At 34.2% G+C, this 19,118-nt stretch overlaps 1 protein-coding gene across 3 annotated transcripts; it reads right to left on the bottom strand.

Annotated features, from left to right (window-relative positions):
• Window positions 1-332: 332 nt before the first annotated feature.
• Window positions 333-18,842, bottom strand: LOC116427046 (putative sulfoacetate transporter SauU). 3 transcript variants are annotated; one of them, XM_076368190.1, is made up of 10 exons: window positions 18,695-18,842; window positions 7,073-7,184; window positions 6,250-6,373; window positions 5,686-5,838; window positions 4,638-4,748; window positions 4,363-4,525; window positions 3,513-3,711; window positions 2,576-2,854; window positions 1,524-1,721; window positions 333-1,082 (listed from the first exon to the last, which is right to left on the bottom strand). In XM_076368190.1, exons 2-10 carry the CDS (start codon window positions 7,176-7,178, stop codon window positions 886-888), a joined length of 1,530 nt encoding a protein of 509 aa, XP_076224305.1. In that variant the 5' UTR covers window positions 7,179-7,184; window positions 18,695-18,842; the 3' UTR covers window positions 333-885. The 3 variants fall into 3 exon arrangements, with proteins under 3 accessions (XP_076224305.1, XP_031832777.2, XP_031832788.2); XM_031976917.2 differs by lacking the exon at window positions 18,695-18,842 and adding an exon at window positions 7,722-7,843; XM_031976928.2 differs by lacking the exon at window positions 18,695-18,842 and adding an exon at window positions 7,705-7,832.
• Window positions 18,843-19,118: the final 276 nt, after the last annotated feature.

The raw sequence follows: 19,118 nt of genomic DNA, 5'->3' as shown, positions 1-19,118 counted from the left end.
AAAGAACATTGATGAAACAAATGTCACTTGAAAATCAATTTCCAAAAATGCACCACTATTTGAATCGGTCGTACCAGATCGACTCCTCAAAATCATTGACGGAAGAAGCAAACTTCTGCATATTCCAATTCATGCGAACTCTGAGAAAACTTATTTTGCACAAAGATTCGCGGTCAATAGTCACAATTCTGCGTATCGACGTGAAAACAATTAATAAATATTGCAACGATTTTCCTGTTCATGGACACAGGAAATGAATCATGGTCGTTCTCATTCAAATGATCCAAGATCACCCCGCATCGAGAACAACGAAATAAAAAGACCTTTCAAAGTCAGAATAAAAATTCTTATATTTTTACACAAAACGTTTACGAAAGCATTTGTGGAACTTACTAATAGGATGTTTCCAGTGAATAGGGTAAGTACAACCGAAGGTGAACCGATTCGTATTTGATTTTGTTTTCGCGTGTCCTGCAGCGAAAATAAGAATACTTTGAAACTCCGATGCTCCTCGATCACGTAAGAACGTGTTAAAAAAACTACAGAAGTTGAAAATATTCATTCCGCCGCCTCTTGTTTGTTTTCCGCGCATCTTACCGCAACACTGCCGTGTCTTCTTTGTTCTTCGCTTTCTCTTCTTATTGAATAAATAAATCGGCTTGCGTTCTTGCCGTGGACGTACTGCGAACGAGGGCTCCAAGCGTTTAATAACGTGAATTCGGTGAGCCTCTGCAGTGTACTTTATTTACAGCAAGGTGTTTCGTTGGGCGTAGAGGCAACGTGTTCGGCGTTTTACTGCTACAGGCAGCGAGATTCAATTGTACAGTCGTTTGAATCGCTTCAGATGCTATTTACAAATTCGTGAATTGTACATAGGTAAGTACATTATAGCCTAGAGTTCTCGAATCGGCGCGGCGATGGCGGATATAACCGCGGCAATTCTAAAGTCGGTATGTTTCCTTCGTCATGGGTAAACATAGTGTTATCGTATGCTAGTTCTGGTTTGGTGGTAACCACGGACTTCTTTGACTCTTCTTTGGAGCCCTCCATCAAGAACATTGTGAAGAAGAACATGATGGAGCCTGGAACGATCATTCATTCAAGCTCAAAAAGGTGTACAGAAGCGAAATTCTTTCGGAAATGGAAATACATCGAGAGTTTGTTCAAATTCAGAATAATATTATTAGACGGTCTTTAGTTGCAGGTAAAGAAATTCTCGAGTAAATTATTTGCTTTCGTGTAATGTTAAAGGGAATGTCGATCTTTCTGTTAAATTATGATCTTTAGAAACTTAAACTATTAGTCCAGTTATTTCAAATTTGAAGAAAATGTGAATTTAAATGAAATTTATAACTATTATAAAATAAATTTTTAATTCTATCATTGATAAATTATTAACGAATTACTCGCAATACTAAGTTGTTAACAATTGCCATGCAATTAATTTTCAATCGAATGGTGATAAAATAGATTGTGTGTTTATAAATTGATCATGTAACGATAATTTATAAACGGTTACTTACTGATGCCATAAAATCCAGCGTAAAAGATATAAAGTGATTCTCGGAAGCCAATGGCCCTCCTGGTCGGTTCAACGAGTATCGGCAAATTTCCACCGATATTGTTCATCACAAACAAGAAAGCACCAATAGTGGTTGACCTCAGGTGCAAAGGAACTATCTCCACTACTACGGCGAATACAATGCCAAACCACATTTCGGCTGAAATTCAAAGTCTATTTAACAAACAGCTTTGGAACATAATTGTTTTTAAAGCATATATTTGAAATTCATAAAAAAATCATTCGAATAAAAAACGAATTCATCGTTTTATTGAATAAGAAAATATTTAATATACAGGTTGAATCGACAGTAATAGGGCACTGGAATGTTTTTATTATTATTAGAAATAAAAACAAATGTTCAAGTTTATCGTGAAGGTTGCATCAAGGATGTGGATAATTTCTTTTAAACAGCATCCTGTATTTTCATGTTTATACTATTGTTCTTCACCTAAAACTGAATTTCAAGCCCTAAATACCTTCGCGCGACCTTGACCGGAGATATTCGTATTCAATCATTCGAAACGCGTAGGGTAGTGCATTCTCTGTAGCATCCTGATTTGATTCAATGTCTCCGGTCAAGGTCACGCGATAGATGTGGCATTTGGGTCACTACATTCACCCTTAGCTAAGGAATGATGCTATGGACACGAAAATGCAGTTTGTTACTTAAAAATAGGTGGTTTTGGTATATCTTACAATGAATGACTCAGGATAGTAGTGGCAATATTATTAATAATATTAATTTTAATTGATCATTAATACCAGTAATTGTAATATTAATATGTAGTTAATCTAAGAATATTTCGCAACAGCTTTCTTTCGAGAACTCAGAAATAGCAATTAGACTACCATTACTCTGAGCCATTCATATAATTTCAAAAAACCAATGTTTCTGCGCGACGATTACATGCTTTATTTAAACATTGCGAATATTTTCAATCAGGGATTCTTTTTCAATATGTAATAAAAGTTGTAGCATTATTCGGTACTGTATTCGCCTACGATACTTACCAAAGAAGTAAGAAATACCAAGGGTGATCATCGCCCACAAGGGATTAAAGTAAACAGAACCAAACGCAAACGGAGTTGCTATTATCTGGCTGATAGCGAGGCAAGCCACCCTCGATCTGATTCCCATTTTCGCTACGAACTTATCGCTGACAACGCCGCCGACTACGACACCGATGCTGCCGATCACAATCGTCACGGCGAACAACCACCAGCCAAGATCGTAATCAGGGAAGTAATCTCTATAGTAGAGATCGCAATTATAAGCGAAACACATGCCACCTGAAAGTAAGAGCAACATGTAAGAGGATATTTCTGAAAAAATTAATTCTTCTTTACACAAGTACAGTATGAGTACAACACTGACAACTTTAACGAATGGAATTTAAATTAATCTTCTCGAACCTTCATTATTACCGAATAATTTAAAAAATCACATGGAATGTATATTGGAAGAAATAATGAAGCCGCTATTTAAATATTGTGACAAGACTGTAAATAATTCTATATTTATAAGTAATAGATCTCATTGTACGGAACATGATAAAACAAATGTTACAACAAAATTTTCATAGAATTACCGTGTTATTTTCATTACTCTAACTCTTTAACAAAGCAATAGGTTTATATTGCATGTTGATTTGTAGAAATTCGTCTATGGAGACTATGCAGTAAATTAATATTAGTTTTCCAATTGTAACAAATATACCTATTCGCAATTTTTGTTATACTAAAGATTAGTATTACAATGTCGACGAATAGCCATTGGTAAGTTGTTAGTGGAAGCGTTAAAACTGAAGACGGGGAACAAGATAAAACTCATGGAGTAACGTTAGAAGATCGGATGGATGTGTATTCAACTGGAATAAACTAGTCACGTGGACGCTAATGTACCCTCAGAATGTATTTCAATCCTTTGCGCTAAGGTATTGCCCTTTACCGCAATGTCTGATGCTCGCAGCCAGACACAGGAGCAGGATCCTCGGTTGCAGGATCGCCTTCCAAATCCGCATTTTTTTCGCATCCTTGTTCGTTTCCTCTTCGCCGATCGTCTTTCTCTCCGGTTCGGATAACGTCAAAGTGAACGCTGTTATAATCAGCCCGATTATTCCAGCCCCGTAATAACACGCCCTCCATCCCTATGAAAATCAATTTTAACCCTCATCTTCTCTGTGTTCATATAGCACAACTCGTATATATTCCTACGTGATCGTGTTAAACATTTTATCCAACCAAGTTACGATAACTTGAAATTATTTTGAAATATATAAAAATTATGTACAATACGTTTAAACTGTATTTATAACGGAAACAAATTTAGAATAATCAAAGCACCCCTTTGGGGTCAATGACATTTTACTTGACATTGTTCTATATATTGACAGCAAGTTTGTGAGCGTTTTAGTAATTAAGATGTTTAAATGAAATATCTAAACATGTTTTAACACTTGACTAATCTTGTTCTTGAAATCTACTTTGTTCATATTTCCCTTTTGAACTTTGAAAATTATTCGTCGAACTGAGTTGACGTTCTTTCTACTTTAGCTTCGAAGATTCAATTTATTGTGACAACAGTTTTTAATAGAAATAGAATTTTTAATATTGAACATTCCAAAAATGTTCTTGTTTTATCAATTTTTATGTTCGTGTACATTAGACCTACTTTAACGGAATCTCTAACGACAGTAAAAGATAATTGTTTTTTTCATTTTAACATGGATTAGTTGTATTGTGCTCCTATTCATATTTCAAAGTTTGGAACAAAACATCATAAAGAAAATTGTATTTACCAAGTTACCAATATTTAATTTTGGTATGTATCGGCCAACAGGAAACGCGATACCATAACCACCGTAAATGCCCCAGTTAAAAATCGACATGACAAGTCCTCGTTGTTCTTCATTGAACCAGTCTGACAGTAAACCTGTGGCCAAAGGATTGCATCCTGCCTCCCTGTACAAAATACAATAGAATATAAATTACTTGTACTAATAAAATATAATTTACATGTACACGATAAGCTATAAAGTTTACTGTTTCGAAAATTTGATTATTCTTGCCTTACCCTGCTGCCAGTATCATACGAAGAACAACTAGCTGCCAGTACTGGGTAACTGATCCCATCAAAACTATCGCGATACTGAAGATCAGGGTGCAGACAGTTAACAACCTTACCCTGTAAATTAAATATAGTTTCAAATTACGTAGATTGTTGGAGGATCACATTTACAATTGTTTATTTTTGTTGAAACATTTCTAACAGTGAGATTTGTGTAAATGAAGAAAGATGAATGAAATGGGGAAAATATTTTATGTCCGAAGTAAAATGAATATAAACATCGTTTAATAGCTTTGAAAATTACTTTGTACGTTTCTTTCTCGCGACGAGAATATCATAAATTTTTATTCTTGTATTTTCGGAAGGTATATGGAGAATTAAAAATGATGATACGAATGGTCTTATTTTATGTACACGTGCAATTATTCAAGATCGATTTATTACATAGTCTTATGATAAACGATTTTTGTACGAATTTATAAATGAAATACCCTATATAATAAATGATATGTAGATAATTTTCAGAAACATTTCTAGCAAAACTTATCCGATTGAATTAGAACTTTTCATATCAAAATCAACCCCTAAATTCAATCGAACAAATTGAACCATTGTTTACGCTTGAAATGAGATAAATTTTTGTGTTCATATGGAATACTCTCATAGAACAAAGTTTAAAAATTCAATCATCTGGTCACGGACCATTAAGTTCTTAGATATTGGCTTGTAGCAGACTCAGCGGAATAATCCAAACATTTAACATAATGACTTTTATTCAAAGATTAAGTGCAGTGGTTGCAAAACGAACACTGAATAGTTATATAATGATAGGGATATACCGCTCGTCTAACGGTGTACACCACATAGCAGTTTTCCTTATGAACGTCAATGGTGGTGGTAGTAGTAGTAGTGGACATGCATATCTATGCTGGAGAAACGACAATGACGGGAACTGTGAACAGGATTATAAAGAGGCGTTGGAACAGTAGTGGGCAACGGCACAGGTTGTGTAATCAACGGAGGTGTAACTTAATGATTTGTCGCTAAGAGATACCTGTTATATTTATCAGCGGCGATACCCAAGATGACGCCGACGATCGTGAACACGGCGATGAAACTTGGACCCGCCAAGATTTGATAGTCCAAACCAAGGCCATTGTAGTTCCATTCGCAATAGTGGGTGCCGTTCAGCTCCAGGGACTCGCAGCTGCAAAACAAAACACTTTCAACGGTCGATTCAAATTGGAGTGAAAGTAAAACGGACGCATTTGGAAATGTTCGCACGGCTGAATGATTATCAGAGCGAAATACTGATGTAAACGTGGTATAAGAATAGCCAGAATTGTTGCTTATTGTAGTTTCATTTGTCCGCTCTCCTGTTCGATTTAGTTCGAATGGTTGGTACAAACAAAAGAATTGAAAAGAAAAATCAGTTCGGTTTTGGAAGAGGTCAGCGGTTAAGAGAACTTAATCGTTTGATCGACTTCATATGAAATTAATTAGAAAACTGAAGGGAAGATGATTGGATTATAAATCCTCTTCAGAATCGATTTAATCAATGTTTCAATAAGAATAAGCTGTATTAAAGAAAATTATAAAAACGGAAGATTAAACTTACTAGCTTGCGTTCTCGGCAGCCTCGCATTGAACCGGTAGCTCTATGAGGGATAATGTTGTCGAGTTTAACTGGCAAGAAATGTCACCATAATGTAAATCTTCCGCAGTGGCTTTACTTGTGACACCTTGAAAATGAAAATAAAATTGAACTGTTAGAATTATTAAAATCGTTGTAAAACTATACTGGCTTATAAATATCTACGAAGATACGGGATAACCATAGCGAAAATCCTATCTGCAAGCTCTACACAAAATAAAGTAGTTTCAAATTAGTTCTAGGCTATTCCTACACTAGTCCTAGCCTATTTAAAAGGAAGTGAGGACTTTTATGGTAATGCAGATTAAGTCTAAATTATGGTATTCAGCTAAGATAGAAGAAAAATTGAAAATTCTTCAATTTAGAATCCCTAGGTGATGATCTTATCGGGACGATGCTTCAAGCGAAGCAACTCAACAGTAATAAGGAGCAAAGATGGTCAAGATCAGGTTAAGAATATAGTATTCAGTTGTAATGAAAAAAAAACGGGAATTTTTCATTCTGGACCGTCCATGGATCTTTAGGATATTGGTAGCCCTGCATTGATGAAATCCTAGGATCTTGGTTTCATGGAAATAAAGCGTCCAACGAACTAATTAAGATGAAGTAGGAAACATGAATGGTTCAGGACAAGTATAGGATATATTTTCCAAATACCTGAAGAAGTAGCAAGTAAATCAGAGAAACTGAATGGTCGCTGAAACTAGCATGCCGCTTAAATCATGGTTTGCAAATCTCTTTTGAAATGTGGGATGATCTGACGTACAATATTATATTAATTGCTTACCAATTAAATAATGACCTAGCTCCCCAAGTACGTATCCAATGGAAACTATTGCCAACGCATACGGTTTATACAGGAACTGTAATTTCTGAAAGGTCGAGCTGAACATTGTGACCTATAAGAATAATAATTTTCTTTAAATTCATGCTCTTTTATTTTTAAACTTGTTTTGTATTCTATCTTTGATCGAGATTATTACTGTTGACGCATATTTTGTTTGAATCTTAAGAACTACTTATTGGCTAAGTTTTCGATGGATATATGAAGAACACTTCCTTATTTTATATAACATAGAAGTTATTAATACTTCGTTTTTATCGCTGTTGTTCCCACCATTTCTCTATTTTTATGATTCTCGTTTTACTGTCGTTACTCAGAAGTTTGATGGATACTCTGATAAGGTTTTTACTGTTTCTGATCTCGGTAATGAGACATTAATTAAACGAGGAAAAATTAAAGGTCAATCAAACTGGGATATCTTTAACCACTTGCAATGGAAAACTTCTGTTACAGGAACGTCAGCGACGTGTTGTACATGTCGAGAGGCAATTGTCACAGAAATGTCAATTTTCCAAATCGATTTGAAAAATATCATAATATGCAAGATTATTAATAAACAAATTTACTATTCATACATATGTAATTTCATCACCAGTTAATGCGTTTTTATATTCTCTTCTGGAACACGTCGAACTCCGTGTGACGCCTCGCAGCGAGTTACAGTTGACTGTTCTGGCACGCGCAATCGTGAATTTCGTTATACCGCAAGTGGTTAACGAGGCTTATATAATTTTCGAAACTGTTAAAATATAAGCGACACTATATTGTGATATTGCTTAAGTTGGTAGCTCTAAGGGATACATGACAGTAATTTAATGTAATTTATATTGTTTGTAGAATAAATTTTAATATGAATGTGTAATGAGAATTTATGATATTATTCCTCTTTATTTATCAGAATATTTCTATTCTAGTAATTATTGAATAAAGTACAGGATCGATTGTTACTGTGTGCTTAATGGTAGATACTCAGTAGAAGCGTCATTGTACGTTTCTGTACGATGTTAACGCGCGTGCGTGACTCGGTCGCCTTGAACCAAAATCATTGAGACGGAACGGAAATTATCCGTTTAATTACCTTAAATACTTTATTTATATAAATAATAAAATGTCTTCACCAAACAAGTCTGGAAACATGCGCACCGCGACGCGGATATCTGAGATATTACATTTAAAAAAGGACACGTTTTATTCAAGGAAGTCTGTCTCCTCAACACAAATTAATTAAGAAACCTATTTCCTCCGAACTATCTGTTCATTTTATTAACCTAATTAATTAGTAAATAATTTTCATAGTACAATATTTAACATAAATCCATACAGAATTTATTTGGAACGTGTATTTGTTTAAATTAATCTCAAATGGTTAATTACAATTACCGATTATTTAAAAAAATCTTCGCAGAGTTTTTCGAGGGAAAAATTATGTTAATAAATCAAATACTAACACGATGAATAAATCGACAATGATTCAGTCTGGTAACTACACCCGCGAACAATTTACATATTTCTCTGTCTTCTACGATTTATCTTCATTTATTTTTTTACAAATCATTGTGAAACCTGTAAATACGCATGACGTACAAAAATAGTAATGCAACAACAATTTAGCACAGATAATTACAACAATATGTGTCGTAAATTGCGGTGTGTGGCTCTGTTACCCAGACGATAATTTCTCGTGACAATTACTACAATTGAGTTTCTTTTAAAAGAACCTGTTCTGGTGACATTTTTAGTATAAACAACAGTTATACTCTTAACGGATTGCAAATTGCTTTTTGTGTCTACAATATAATTATCCGTATCGATTCAATAAGCCTTTTAATAAATATTCCCTCTTTCTTGCGGTTCTTTTCAATTCTTTTGTCTCCGTTGCAGATGTCGTCGACAATTTTTATATGAATTTTTTATAGGTATTTTTCATATCTTTTATAGATATCTTTAATTCTAGAAATAATCGAAAACATGATAGGTAATTAATACAAAGGGAAAAAGTTGCAAAAAACGGCTTAAGAGTCAGTATTCTGTACCGTCGTCTGCAACGTCGTCTTTGAAGGATTAAAGAAACCAAAAGTGATCGAATCACGGAAACAATATCGAGACCAATCAATCGTCAGCATTCTCAAGTATCCTTAGAGAAGTTGTCGAAACGGAAACAAAACGGTTCATAGTACAAGGACACTTTTCCTACTTCTGTTTCTTTCGGTGCAAACCGAACGACCGTGAAAGAGAGGGAGTCGATTCGAAGAGCATTGACCCTCTCCAAGGAGGATCCTGACGTCATAATGTCTTGACTCCTTGAAGGATACACGTCGGTGATTTTGAAAGTATTCCCTTAGTTATTCATTACGTTTTTCTCCTTTTTTTGTGCAGTTCAGTATAAAACAGTTCAATCGATATTGTTTTTTGTATGTAATTTTGGAAGATAACTGTTGAAATAATTAAAGTAATTAGTAGCACGCCATTTTTCCAACGAAGATTTTTATTTTCTGATTCTTTAGGAAACATGGCAGAATCATATTGTTATTCGGCAACGATAAATATAAATTGCAACGGTTCACAAATTTTTTCGTTTCAAAAAGAAACCGTCTCGAACCTGTTACGTGAAACGTAAAAGCACAACCGTCGGTGTTTCTTCACGGTAGAGCCCGCTCTATATTCATAGCGATGCTAATGTTTAATGATATCTTCGAATCAGGATTCGTTATTCATTAGTTCACTTTTTTTTTCTTCTAAATACCACCCAACTCCACCCAATGATCTGTGTAAACAGTGAGGGTAACCTTGAAACTAACTACACGTTAGATAACAGAAAAATGAATATCTGAACAAAATTATCTCTGGCAAATGTCATTGGGTAGTGAGCGTTTCTTTAAAAGTCATTGGAAAATACATTATGGTTGCAATATTTGGAGGTAAATAAGGGTACTGCGATAACTTCGAACAGAAAAGTTAACTAATTCTGCTAGAAAAACAAATCATAAGTAACAGAATTTAAATAAAGGTTTAAAAGTAATATAACAAAAATAACATTGTAATTTCCTTTTTAAGGTATTATATTATATACCTAATTATAACAAATTATTACTATACACATTGCTTATATACATAGTATATTACACTATTCCAGAAACAAATTTGGTTAATACGTAAAGATATTACAAAATGAAGTGTACCAATATTTTTTTTAGTAAACAGCAAAATGTTTCTTCCTTCTTTTAATTTTTAACCCTTTGCTGTCGTATAATGGCGACTTCGAGCTTCGATATATAAAATCCATATCTATGCACAAATAAATTTATTATTCAAATTTATATGTGGCTTCTTCTTCTCTATTATTTAAGACTTCGATGCATAGTTTAGTTCTTTATGGAAACAATTAAAAAGAATTTTTTAAATTTTCATGTGAAGAACATGTTATACCGAAAAATATGGCTATGTTTCCATTATTAATTTCGTGCGATAGTGTGCATTAAACTGGAAGCTATTACTACATACTTTGACGCCATCGAGGAGTTCATAAAGTTCCACCAAGGAATGCATTTAATTTCCGATTAACGTCATCGTTAGTTATAGCAATCAATCAGTCGAATACGCTTAACTTTTCACGGATGAATTACCATGCAACAGACGTAGATGAAAAAATTTCACACGATGAAAACTCGGAATTCGCTGAAACGTAGCCGCCGTTGAACGCAAAGTTATACAAGGCACATTGGGTATGTATGTATTTATTTCTTGAACTTCGGACGTACGATACATGGAAATGAGGGAAATTAGATTCCTTCTGTGCCATAACCTTTAGCAGATATCGGAACGAACATACGCTAAAATGGTAACATTAACTGTTCTGACTAATACCGATGAGAGCCGATAGTTAACGCATTGTTAGAACCGCACCATGTAATGTCTTGTAATTACTGATCACGTTGTTAACTTTTTCCTTACAAACCGTTTTTCATTGGCATTTATGTAACCTTATTAACGGTATCGAAATCGAAAAGAATCTATTATATAAATTAATTAAGGAATTTATACCATTCTTTTTTATGAAAATTAAATAAAGTAATTTATGAAAATGATAATCGAAATGATTCATATCATTAATAAATTTAAACGAAAGAGATATTTCTTAATAAAAGATATTTCAATTGGTAAGAAAGAAATATTTATTTTACATATGAAATTATAGTACTAATTATAGTAATTACTGGTAACTATATTATTTGCAACAATAAGAAAACGTACAATCATCAAATGTTTTACGTAGCCATTATTTTTTCCCTGTTGTTCGTCTTATGCGCTTAACGAAGGTAGCATGATATCAAATTCCAGAGATGTGAGACGTGAAATCGGAATAAAATTAATTATATAATTAAAATGACATTCCTAGCATACAAATTCAGACCACTAGAATTCTGCAATTGTAATTCAGCGAACATATGGACCAAATGATAGCATCATGAAACCGGTCAATTGTAATACGCTGATAGAACGAACAACCTGTACCGTTTCTTAATGATTAATTGATACGCTCAAGGCGAGACGGGAAATGTATTCTGTTCGAGTGGTAAGAGCCCGCTCAATGAGCAAGAAATCGAGAAAAATATATGCGGCCACAATACGAGCAATACTAACAAGTCTAATCGTTTAGTAGAGTAGTCGATAATGATCGCGCAAGATCCTGTCATTGAAGTGTTTCATTTATTTTCCACGTTCTAATCCTTTGTTTTGTCTCTCTCCCTTTTAAAAACGTACGAACGTTCCCATAAATTTTCGCCGGCGATATCGAAGGACTCGAATGCGAAAGCAAAATAGTAATTGCCATCATTAAATTGCGGATATGTGACTTCTTATTTCCGTGGGTTAGTCTATGAAAATCAAAATAAGACAGATTCCTGGCGTTAAAAGTAAGACGAAATTGCATTAATTTTTGTGAACATACACGTATCCACGTATATTGCAAACTAATAGATATCTTAAGTATATAAATATCTCGAAGACAAAATATAGATTCTTTCGATGATCAATTAAGTATGAGTATAGACTTTTAATTTAATGTATATCTGCAATTTTTATATTTTTATGAAACATTGTACAAGAATTGGTGATTTAAATTTAGAGTAAAAAGTGACTGAGTTTACTTAATTTTCTCGAAAAACACTGGATTAATCTTAAAACGTATCAGTAGACGCGATCCATTATTTTTAAAATGCTTCATTTTTTAACTCCTCGTTCTATAATAATGTTTCAGGCCCGTGATGAAAATTTTAAACAGGATTTAACAAATCTAAATGTTATTTACTTTTTCTAAATGTAAATTAAATATTATTTGTCTCGTTAATATTTCGAGTAAACGTAGACATAAAATAAGTGTCATATTCCTTTCCTTTCCTAAATTATTCTAAATTGTTAACGATAATGTAGTTTTATTAAGCATAGTTGCGAAAAGGCAAATCAAAGGACAAGGGCTTAATAGACAATAAAAATCGCATTTGCCAGAATGCTAGTTTTTCTAGCAAAGTCAGATTGTCGACACGGAAATCTCAAACATCCCCGCGCGATTTATTGTTCGGCTGTTCGATTCACGTTGCGAACTGATGGCCGCGGCAATTAATGCTCAAGATACCATTACTCAAGACACCATTATTCATGTTGTTATTTCTTCACGGCAATTAAACATTCCGACCGATCAATATATTATTGGATTCCGCGGAAGTCACGTGCATCAACGAGACACGTCGACGCGATGGTATCACGCCGCGGTGTTTAATATTTCGAACAAATTATCCCGCGACTAATTGAATGAACAACCTGAGAAACACGCCGGTAAGATGATACACATGAATTTATGAATTTTATCGTTTCATTTAACTGAAACCATGTGATGAGAATTCGCAATAACTGTACATAAAATATTTCCCTGCTTAACGCGTTCAATGCCGTGTGAAATTTAACGCTTCCGGTAGAACCTTAACCCTGAATTGTCCGTCGCGTGGCCACATACCGGGTGCACCGAATGAAAGTGCCATTAAAATTGTGATTTAAAAAATAAACTGTCCAATGAGTATTTTGAATCTGAAATTCTTTCCTCTCCATTGTTTCTAGTTTTTGAGATATTTGATTTAGAAAACACTTGAAGTTTTCGACTTTAATACAGTAAACGTTTTCCGAATCTCGTTTCTGCTGGTTGAACTAGATACAAACTGCGATTTGCATAAACGATGCAAACTGTTATAATTGTTTTTAGAAAAAAAGTCGTATACACAGATACAGTGGGATTCGTACGACTGGAACTTGTTATACTTTTTATTCAGTTGCTAACAGAGAAACACGTACCCGTAAAAAAGTTGTACAGCATAATGAAGTTCCTTTCGCAAAGTTCAACGACGAACCTACGAAACGCAATTTAGATGTTTCAACGAATAAAAGAAATATTTAGCACTAATCAGAGTATTATTCAAAAACAACAATATTTTACAACGAATATTTTATAACTCGTATTTTATAACAATTCTTTTCTTATTACTCCGTAGTTTCATTGTAACTAAACTACTTTATTATACCACTGCTAATTATCAAAAATCTATACAAGCAAATCTACATAAAACAAATCACTTGATTTTATTTGAGACGTCATGAAAAATTCGAAGTCGTATATACTAATTAGAATTCTCGAAAAAATAATTAAAAGTCTAGTTAAATCTTCCGAGAATCTATTCAGACGTTGTAAACCTATATTTGCCCGTCGTCATCAATCTCCTCTTTTTAATACATTCGATTCAGGAAATATACTCTGGACACCCGGTATGGAAGAGAACAAGATTAATTTTCAATGCGTGCGAGTCAGACGTAACGAGCATTTTTTGCTCAGCAGCATTGCAAAGGATAGTTCAAGAACGGAAACGAGAGCAACGACGACGACAGAGGTGCGATTAGTTTACGGTATGGTTTTCTTTTATCGAGATCTGGCATTAAATCGAAGGTTAACCATGCCTCATGGGCGTATACACAGTAGCTGGAATTCTGATTGGACACGGAATAGCGGGCCCTCTATCAATTAGTCAGCCGTCGGAGACACGTTCAAGAACACAACGCTACACTATTAATTAATGGATTAATAATAACTTCTATTTTCGCTTCATTGATATCGTCACTCTTTGAATGACAAGTTTATTGCTGACGGCCGCTAGGTGCTTTATCCCTTTCCGCCACAATGGCCCCATCGTGAAACCGCCATTTTGTTTAACTCTTTTTCTGGGCGGCCTCCTCGGCTTCAGACGAAATTACATTTAGTTCTTTGCCTGCATTGCTCTCCGGTAATGTTTTCGGTAAATTCTTTGATACAGATCATTAACGATCTTTTTTCTTCTTATTGATTTTTCATATAGGAACTGAAGCTTTTTTAATGCCATTCGTACATTCGTATCTTAAATAGCTGCTTAGATACTTTTAAATAAACTTTTTTAAATTACTTTTTCTTTCTTCCGTCTTAACAATTTTGGATTAATGTTTGTTTCTTTCAGTATGAAACTGAAGGTCTTATAACATTTTTGGGGGGAAATTTTGGTTGATTCCTTCCAAGGTACTTACGTTAATTGTAAGCATTGAAATTGTCGAAAAGTTGGCTGAGGTCTTTCATTCGAGATTAAATAGAAAAAGAAGGTTAATATTTTCATGGTAGAATGTTGTGTAAGCTGTAACGTTTTCCGATTTTTTTCGTTTTGATATCTTAAGCTTTTTGTGATTGTACGGCTATAAAGCAGGGAGAAGTCGTTTCGATGATCTGAATCACGTTGTCTGGTACACGTGAAGCGCAACGACTCGGTCCAGTGGTTTTACTGCGAAACCAGGGTCTTAACAGTGCAAGAGTAATTCATTTTTTGAAATGTTTATTATCAATAATTAGTTTTAAGTACCTGCTTATATGATCTTTGTTCTTCCGAAAAAAAACATTATTTCTTAATTTGCGATGCATTCAGCTGTGCAGTGTCTCCATAACACGTGTTTATTTCGCAATGCACAGTCAATTATAATTTCTATTTCATTTTATAAATAATTGTAATTTTCATTCACTCGTACAATTGTGTTTTATCTTCAAATAATGTTCTTATTATGATTCTTCGACATTCTCATTGTTTTCTTCAAAAGCTGTTCAACGTGCTCTTGCGCAACTTTTCATTTGAGAATCACAATACTGAAAGTTTATAATATTAAAAGTGTTAAATACTCTGAATGATTTTAAAAATGAGTAGTTTCACTTGAATGTTGTAACGAATATATGAAGAAATCGAGAGAAATCTATTTTTACAATTTTTATCAGGATTACATATTAATATTAGTAAACGCTCGGTAGTTCTAATATTAAAAAAGAGGTTAACGTTAATAAACATTAATGAACACACGACAAAAACAGAGCGTGATATAATGGATGTGGAAGTAAAAATTTAATGTGCGTCAGCGGTGATACACACGGCGGCGAAGCCTGTCGAAGCGCAGCGCAAAGAGGTATCGGATGATGTAGCGCACCGATTTTTGAAAGTACACATGCGATCAATTGTACGCAGTCATATCTATTTACGCTTTCGCAATGCCCGTTGCGCAAATAATGCAAAACAATCTTGCGATCGTGGTCCGATCTGTACTGCAGCGATCACTTATCGGGGTGCACGCGTCGAAACGTATATACAGGGTGCTTCAATAACAATTGGCAATCGATTATCTTCGCTGTTGCTGAAGATATAAAAAAAAATCTCAGATCAACGAAAATTGTTTAATACAATGAGATCTATACCGTGGCAATTATAACTTTTTCCAAAATCGTTATTCTCTATAAAAAGGTATTGACTTATGTATATTGAAATATTTATTAGTTTAGTAGATATTTCAACTTTAATTTCATTGAATTCTTTAAATCCCCGTATTGATAAGTGCTGTGAATTATTAACACGAAAATATGGCAGGCAGGATTTAAGAAATTCAAGGAACTGGAGGTTCAAACATCAACTGATAAGTTTTCGACGTACAGAGGTTGATGTTTTTCTATAGAAAATAAGGGCGGCATTTATTATAGCATTAAAAATATATGATTTTATTCATGTAAACGAAAGTAACATTGAAATCTCCAAAATTCCTACGCCTAGAACAAAATTACTACTGCCTCATTGTAGATCTCATCATTCTGAGGAACTTTTATTGATAAAGTGTTTTCATATTTCCAGAGACAGCGGGGACAATCGAGTGGTAATTCTCAGAGAGACACACCGTATATCATTCGAAACGATTCGATACACCGCTAACAGTTGTAAGTTGAAACCTAACGCTTGTGCTTAGCTTTTCGTAAGAAAATCCGTGATTAACACTGTTTGGAATGAGTTCCGGAATGGGGAACATTGTGTATTGTACGTTCGTAATTCGATGATGACGCGTGTCCCGACTTTTTGCATTTCAAATTCGATGGAAATCTGCCGTGATCGCATCTAACAGGATTTTCATAAAGCCCCGGGGCAAATGTACATCATTAAAATTTTCTTTTATGCTACGGATTAATGATTCAAACGCAAAAGTTACGACAATGATGTTGATGCAAGCAGGGAATCTGTTCGCGAAAAATGGGTTTGATGACGCGTAGGCCAAGCAACGCTTATTCGTCTCGATGATGGAATTGATTCACAATTTTTAGTGGTTTTCCGAAATTTTGAATTATTTAAATTAAACCGAAAATTTAAATCGATAGTTCGTCACGAATAGTTAACCTATCCGCCCATGACTTCATTTCTTGACAAGACATGCAAAGGTTACATTATCGTTAATCACTTTCCAATAGAAGGAATGTTTTATGTTCATCGTAAAAGCAAATTTTCTGTACAAAATAAACGTCACAATAGATGGAAGATATTATTTTCCTTTAAGTAATTGAATATTATAAGGCAGAATTTAGAGTGACATATGTAGCCAATTAGCAAATGTTATATATTTCAATGAGAATGAAATGAAAACAATACGAATTTAAGAACCTGTATATAAAATTAAATTGTGGAAGTAAAGATCCCATCATTCATTTGAAAATGTCCCAGTAGAAAATAATGAAGAATTGAATGCCTCTTAAGTATTTGGTTGCATAGGTAGTACAGATTGTCGAAAAATAATAAAAAAGATTTATTAATAGACTAAAGATCTTTGTAAGGAATTTCTATCTTCATAACATATTTTATAAAAATCAAAAGACGTCGATTGACAGATACCTTACGCTAAAAATAAAATTGCAGTATCACTTATGATAATTGAAGTAAACATTTCCTTGTATTTTACACAGTTATAAATATTATCGGTCCATAAATTTCTACGGTTTATTGGTTAAAATGTATACCTAAGAGAAACAACTGTAGATTTATGACAATCTTTGTAAAATAAAAGAGGGATTGTCAGGAATTCTTTGAAACGTGGGTCGTTATGGACCCAGGCACAGCCACTGATCAATCTAAAACGGAAATAAGAATATCACGAACACTTATAGTGACCTTTATAGTGACCTTTATAACGGTCTAAACCTGGGAGAACGCGAGTATTGATTGTACGGAGGTTATTCAACCACATTTCATTTGCAGCAAGCATTTGAAATTTAGAAGAGTAAGTTGGACCATAATAATAGCCTTTCTTCACCTTGAATTCGTTCGGCTACATTGATTTTGCAACAGTTTAAATGAAATGAAACGAAGCATAACATTTTTCATTTTTCTGTTCACTGATACAGAAATTGAAATAAAAGAAAAATGATAAAAGGTTCAACCAATTACCATAATTGCTCGTAACTAGACATTAGTTAATTGCTTCATTTTACGAAACGGAGGTTTTTTAAAGTATTTTCCCCATGTGACATTCATACTTTCGAATTTAAAAATAAAATCTAGAAAACTGAGGATTTTAGAATGAAGTATTGGAGACATAGAGAAACATTAAGTATTGTCGTGTTTAAAAATATGTAGTCACATCTTTGATGAGCAACAAACTCAAATTTATCAGTTGAGTCTATGCTAACGAACGATCGAAATTATGTCTAGTTCAATAAAAAAAAGTATTATTTTCTTTCCATACTTTGCCCCTTACTCTAATTTACTTCTTTATTTCATTTATTTTAATACTGAATGCTGCAGACTAAATTTATTTGAAATTAACACAACAGACAACGTTCTCGTATAAAAAGAAACCGTAAACGATCATACAAAATAAAAGAATAGACAACAGTGCCTTTCAATTATTTCATCTTGAATATTCCCAAACATCATAAACAATAAAAAATTCCAACGTAAACAATAACACACCGTAGAACCAATTATTTAGCCATTCCCCAGCATATAACAAAACTGAATAAAATACCAGGCGGATGGTATGAAGGAAACGCACGACAGAAACCGGAAATTTCGCGGATCACTCGGCGTGTCGATGCACAACGACGAAACGCTCGATTTTTTTATGATTACATAATAATTTCTATAATGAAATGAGCAATTAGTCGTTCCCGAATCAACGCGTTATGTCACGAACACCAGGATCGTTACTTACGTGTGTTTACAGCAGTATCGCCGCTCGGTTCCGCTTGCCCGCGTGCGATTCGCGGAGAAAACTTTAAGTAAAAAAAAAAAAGTAACAAGAAAACGAAAGGAAAAGAAGAAGAAACAATAAGAGGCGCACTGTTTTCAATTCAGTTCACGTTACACTGGAGAGCCGCAGAGAGCTGGACGAACGTGTGGGAAACTTTCGGTGTGATGTATTGTGTGTGTGGAACGCATCGATCCCTCTGGCAGCCGAGGGATGGAGCGTTAAATGAGAAACGAGACGCCGGTCAACCTTCATTTATAAGAAAGTGTCCAAGGATTGGACCTTCCGCGGATAGGATCGAGGAAGGGGCACGACCAGCTGAGTCTGCTGAGTCTAATAGGTAAGTACTCTCCGCGTACTTAGACTATAGTGGGAACGCGGAATACTC

This window comes from Nomia melanderi, chromosome 6 (genome assembly GCF_051020985.1).
Source record: "Nomia melanderi isolate GNS246 chromosome 6, iyNomMela1, whole genome shotgun sequence".
In the NCBI taxonomy this organism is placed as follows: Eukaryota; Metazoa; Arthropoda; class Insecta; order Hymenoptera; family Halictidae; genus Nomia; species Nomia melanderi.
The sequence above is the reverse complement of the archived record's forward strand: the minus strand, read 5'-3'. Positions and strand labels throughout refer to the sequence as shown.

Excerpts from the sequence above, each read along its gene's own strand:
- LOC116427046 (XM_076368190.1), bottom strand. The coding sequence starts at position 7,178 with ATGTTCAGCTCGACCTTTCAGAAATTACAGTTCCTGTATAAACCGTAT. Across the intron at positions 6,374-7,072 it reads GCTAGGTCATTATTTAATTG|GTGTCACAAGTAAAGCCACT; the intron begins GTAAGCAATTAA and ends TTCATTTTCAAG. Across the intron at positions 1,083-1,523 it reads CGCTGGATTTTATGGCATCA|GCTCCATCATGTTCTTCTTC; the intron begins GTAAGTAACCGT and ends TGATCGTTCCAG.